Consider the following 6,000-nt stretch of genomic DNA (forward strand, 5'->3'; position numbering starts at 1 on the left):
CTTTTCTGCCCTTTGTTTTCAAAGAGGACCAATGACATCATGGAGTGATGTTTTAACTCATGCGTGGACTGGATTTAAGGGAGGTAGAATTGTACAACATTGTCAGATTCAGTCTCTCTTCCAGAGATGTTGAAGGTCAGTGGTAAGACAAAAATCAAGATGACTGATGATGGCTCACACTGCAATAGATAGCCTTGGTGTCTTTGGTATCTGATAAAGCTCGAAGCACTCCACAGTGACTGTTTCAGCTGCCTTCCCGGCTGTTTTAATAAATTGTTCTCATCCATTCAGTCTGCTGGGGGACATCTTCATATGCTAGGGATAGACACCCCCCTAACTCACTGACAGGTTTGTGGCCTATCAGTTACCCTCAACCTCATTTAGCCTGTGTGATGAGATGGTTTATGTGTGGCCACGGCACATGGTACAGTTTCTTGGAGCCACAGGTGAGAGTTGAGTGCCAGGTAGACACCAAAGGTGATTAAGTAGCCCTCACAAGGACTCAGAAAGCGCTCACACCAGAGGTGCTAGTCCTATATACCCCAAATGGTCAGGAGAGGTCAGAAAAGGACCACAAATCATTAGGGTGTGATTATATTGTGTACCATCTTGGGCTCATGTTTTTAGTATTTGTGGCATATAGTCCATTGTTGTAGATGGTACATCATTTCAATAGGAGATACAGAAAATACCTTTTCACAGTTTTCAGATGAAAAAATCAGTCATATGAAGAAATGCTCTAAATCATAATTGATTAGAGAAATGCAAATTAAAACAACTCTGAGGTACTACCTCAGATTGGTTAATATTACAGAAAAGGAAAATGGTAAATGTTGGAGAGAGTGTGGGAAAATTGAGACATTGATGCACTGTTGGTGGAATTGTGAAATGATTCAACCATTCTGGAGAATAATTGAAACTATACCCAAAGGGCAATCAAATTGTGTCTCCCTTTTGATGCAGCAATACCAGTACTAGGTCCATATCCCAAAGAGATAACAAGAAAAGGGAAAAGAACCCAGATGTTCAAAAATATTTATAGCAGCTCTTTCTGTGGCAGCAAAAAATTAGAAATTTAGGGAATATCTATCAATTTGGGAATGACTGAACAAGTTGGGGTATATGGTTGTTAGGGAATACTATTGTGCTATAAGAAATGATGAGTATGTGGATTTCAGAAAAACCTGGACAGTCTTGCATGAACTGTTGCAAACTGAAGTGAGCAGAACCAAGAGAACATTGTACATAGTAACAGCACCATTGTGTGATGGTCAACTATGAATGACTTAGCTCTTCTTAGCAATACCATGATATAAGACAATTCCAAAGGACTCATGATGAAAAATGCTATCCTCATCCAGAGAAAGAACTGATGGAGTCTGAATGCAGACTGAAGCACACCATTTTCACTTTCTTTTTCTTTGTGGTTCTTTTCTCTTGACCTGTTTCTTCTTTCACAACATGATTAATATGGAAATGCTTTACATGATTGAACAGATATAACCAATATCAAATTGCTTACTGTCTTAGGGAGAGGGTGGTGAGGGTGGCAGAGAGACCATTTGGAACTCAAAACTTTTAAATAATGAATGTTAAAAATTGTCTTTACAAAAATTGGAAAAAATACTATTGAAATTTTTTAAATGATACAAAAAATGCCTTCTCCCCAGACTGGGCTGGAATGGGTAGGGCAAAAATGAACCCTCCTCATTCTGGGCCAAAGGATGTTAGAAGTTTTCAATGCTCAAAATTGGCTTCAGGTTTGAAAGATCACAATTATACTACTTTAATGCTTGCAAAGCTCTTTAAAGATATTAATTACCTCTGTCAATCTCTTCTTCACAACAGCCACCATCCGCTAAAAGTCTTATTGTTATTCCCGTTTTATAGGGATTAAAAAAAACCAAGGTATGAGGAAATTAAAGATTTGCCTAGGATCACATAACTATTAAGTGTCTAAAGAGAATTTGAACTCGTCTTCCTAATTCCAAGTTCAAGGTTTAGCAAGCATAAAACAAAACCTGATTTTTGTGCATGAGGAATTTTCATCTGAAAGAGAGGAAGAGCTGGGGTTGCTTTTCAGCAGTGTTCAGTGCCACGGGAAAAGAGTGGTACAGAGCAATGAGAGCAATGAATTGGGTGAAAACACATACATAAATAAGGGTGAAAGGTCTGTGGATGGGCCTTGTGGAACAAAGACTTAAGCAGACACAGAATAAGAGATTTAAATGGAAAAGACAAATGTATGAACTGTTTTCTGCTAATCACAATGGAGGACTTAGTTTTTGTCCTCTGAGTTTCTGACATTGCCTTTCTTACCTCCAAAAATTAAAGTCATTGTAGGTACTTGGATAGCTCTCTGGGACATTATCAACTGTTCTAATTGCATAAAATGTTTCTCCACCAAGCCTCATCCACAACTCTGTTTTTCTTTTTTGAGGGCTGTCGATCCTCCTCCCCAAAATCAGATATTACTTGATTTGTATCTATATACAATTATGTACGTTAGCATCTGAAATTGTCTCTAATGACAGTGTGAATTATGATTCAACAACAACAACAATTTATCATTGATATCCCTAACAGTAATTTTATTTGATGGTTTCTAAGAGCCTTTCCAGCTACAAATTTTTGATTGATTCTATGATCTCATCTTAATGTTTAGTTTAGTTTTTTTTTGAGGCAATTGGGGTTAAGTGACTTGCCCAGGGTCACACAGCTAGTAAGTGTCTGAGGCTGGATTTGAACTCAAGTCCTCCTGACTCCAGGATCAGTCCTCTATCCACTGAGACAACTAGCTGCTCTGCTAACAGTAATTTTAATTACATACAGCTAGTATGTGTCAGAGGTAGGACTTGAACCAACGTCTTTCTTAATCTGAGGCCAACGCCTTCCTTGCTATGATATCTTTTATGTTCTTCTCTTAAGATGATAAAATTACTTATTTATTTTTATATTATTATATATATTTATATTAATATATAATATTATATATTAAAATTACCTCTTACTTATCATTGGGGGGAAGTTATGTGGTGTAGTGCATAGAGTGCCAATCCTGGAGTCAGGAGGACATGAGTTTAAATGTGGCCACAGACACTTACTTGGTATGTGACCGTGGACAAGTTAATTAATCCTGTTTGCCTCAGTTTTCTCATCTGTAAAATGAACTCAAGAAAGAAATGGCAAACCACGCCAGGATCTTTGCCAAGAAAACTCCAAAAGGGGTCACAAAGAGTTGGATATGACAGAAAAATGATTCAACAACAACAGCAACAATTTATCCTTGATATCCCTAATAGTAATATTAATTACATATCTGTCTATTAATTTGAAAGACAGGTGTGAATACATATTTTTTTTCCTCTTAAGTCTTTGGGAGTCATTTTTTGGTTCAGATTTTGTGGGGGGGGGTTTGTTGTTTAGTTTTAGGTTTTGCTTTTTTTTTTTTTTTTAGCTTAACTATAACTTTTACACAGCCCTTCTGGCTTACATTATCCACATAATTGAGAACTCTCAAGTATATTGGTTAGATGAAAACTAGCTTGAGAGACAGTTTCTTATTCATTCCCTCACTCAAAATAACAGAATATTAGTGCCATAAGTGGCCTTTAATCCTGCAGTGCTACATTGGGAAGGGGCTTTAGAACATATGTTAGAATATAGGACATGGACTGATGGAGCTACAGAGATATAAAGATCATTGTGAGTACAGACTTCTCATTTTGTACAAAAATTTCCAAGTCCTCCTATCCCCTAATACCTCCCTTGTGAGCCTGTGAAGGAGGTGGTTTCTACCACTAGCAATCTATTCCTTTAGGCTAAACATCACTCTCCCTCTGTGGGGTCTATTTACAGAATCACACAGACTTTGAGAGTTGGAGGGGGCATAAGCAGCCATCTAGTCCAGCACAAAAATAAAAACAATCATGTCAATTACTCCTGACAAGTAGTCATCCAAACTCTGCTCTGTAAGGATGGAGGAACTGAGTACTTTGAGGCAGTCCATTCCATTTTTTCTAAGTTTAAAATTTTTTTCCACAACTAAATAGTACTTGACTTTAAAAGACATTTTCTGCCTATGCATTGATCTGCAAAATGACTGTACCAAGACTTGGTCTTGCTGAGGTGGAAAGATGAGAAGAAGTGGCTTTTCCTCTCTTCAGATATCTCCTTACCTTGATCCGGTGAACCAGAGGAGCAAATAGGAACACGAAGAGTTCTACAGTGGCCATGGAATTCTGGAAGAATTTCCTACGGCTGTTCTCTTCTTCTTCATGGGAGCTGCTTCGTCGAGCATGTGCTGGTGATCCCTGGTTTTCGACTTGATGGATAAAGGCACTGCTGCCACCACCCCAGCTGGAACCTCTGTCTCCTCCAAAACGATCGCTGTTGCAGTCCTGGGGGGCCTCAAGTAGCATCCAGTGCAGGGTGTGAAGGAGTTTGGTTTCTGCAACACCTAGTTTATCCTGATGACCTGGGTGAAATATATTTGCCAGTGACATCTTTTGAGAAAGACTAGAGATTTTGTGAACCAAGCAATCAGTTCCAAATATAAGCGCTTTAAGACTTATGCTACTAGTTTGCTAGGTGACAGGGGATGCACTCCATGGTATAACTTCCCCTCCTTTCTATGGGTAGTAACAATAAAAATTAAGTAGATGTAATGTAATAACTTGTTAAGAGTTTATTGGTTTTAAAGGCATAAAAGCTACCAAAAGCTATGGTGAACAATAATACCATAAAGCAGTGGTTCTTAGCCCAAGGTCCACAAACCGGTTGTTTTTTTTTTTTTTTAACACATTGATAACTACATTTCATTTATAATTCATTTCCTTTGTAATTACATGTATTTTATTTTATGCATTTAAAAACATTATTCTGATAAGAGACCCAGAGGGGATACCAAAGGTGTCCATGACACAAAAAGGTTAAAAATCCCTACCTTAGAGGCAGTTTGGTGGCACAGTGTATAGAGCACAGCCCTGGAGTCAGGAGGACCTGAGTTCAAATCCTTAACACTTAACACTTACTAGCTGTGTGACCTTGGGCAAGTCACTTAACCCCAATTTCCCTGCCTTACCCCATTCCAAAAAGCAAAAAAAAAAATCCCTACCTTAAAAGAATTTCTTTCTTTTTTAAAATTCATGTAGGTAGCAGAAACATATTACAAACCTTTTTAGCAAAACTGAATATGTTAACAAATGATGTTTTTCTCTAAAACCCTTTCAAAATCCTTGGAAAATAAGTCTTTTCTCAGGAAAATGGATTAAGAATGGTACTAAACTTTTTAACAAAAAAATAATTCTATTCTGGATTATCTCATTTCCTTCCCCCACACCTGAAGAAATCTGAATACTGACTCATTTAAGTTCAGTCTCTTTTACTAGTCCACCAAAAATGATTAGTGAGCTAACATTCACACATCTCCACAGGGAAAGAATTAAGATTTCAATTATAAGAGAGGAAGAACCTTTGTGTAACCCTAGGGGTGAGGAAGGTGGTGTAGGAGGAATGCGGTAGTGGTTTGGTTACTGGATAATTCTACAATGTTAACTCATCCTGCATTTTAATCTACCTTTTCTTTCTTTAGGGTTTCTATAATCTTTTTTGAAATCTCTTTGAGGCAGAGAGTCATCTTAAAGGATTGGAGTATGGTGAGAGAGGATAGGTTAGTTTGAACATTCTCTCTCTCTCTCTTTCTCTCTCTCTCTCTCTCTCTCTCTCTCTCTCTCTCTCTCTCTCTGTCTGTCTCTGTCTCTGTCTCTCTCTCTCTCTCTCTCTCTCTGTGTGTCTTTCTCTCTCTCTGTCTCTGTCTCCTCTCTTCTCTCCTCCCTCCCAGCTAGAAATGGCTTGGAGATAGATTAATGTCAATGAAATACAATTATTTCTGACATATCTGAGCCTAAATTGTAGGGTAAAGTATTAGTATTAATATATTTTCTTTCACAAGATATAAAAAAGGGCCTCAATATTTAAATGACTACTATTGTGAAATCT

General features: G+C 37.7%; 1 protein-coding gene across 1 annotated transcript in view; it reads right to left on the reverse strand.

The window, feature by feature from the left end:
* UNC80 (unc-80 homolog, NALCN channel complex subunit) overlaps nt 1-4,520 on the reverse strand; it is a 219,338-nt gene extending 214,818 nt beyond the window's left edge. The window contains exon 1 of the mRNA XM_069075228.1: nt 4,179-4,520. Within this exon, the coding sequence (XP_068931329.1) occupies nt 4,179-4,505 (327 nt within the window). The 5' untranslated portion in view covers nt 4,506-4,520. The remainder of the gene's footprint in view (nt 1-4,178) is intronic.
* Between the last annotated feature and the right edge of the window lie 1,480 nt (nt 4,521-6,000).

The sequence above is a fragment of the Petaurus breviceps genome, unplaced genomic scaffold (assembly GCF_028583685.1).
Source record: "Petaurus breviceps papuanus isolate PSGF00001 unplaced genomic scaffold, PetGlider_PUasm1.0 90903, whole genome shotgun sequence".
NCBI classification, from domain to species: Eukaryota; Metazoa; Chordata; class Mammalia; order Diprotodontia; family Petauridae; genus Petaurus; species Petaurus breviceps.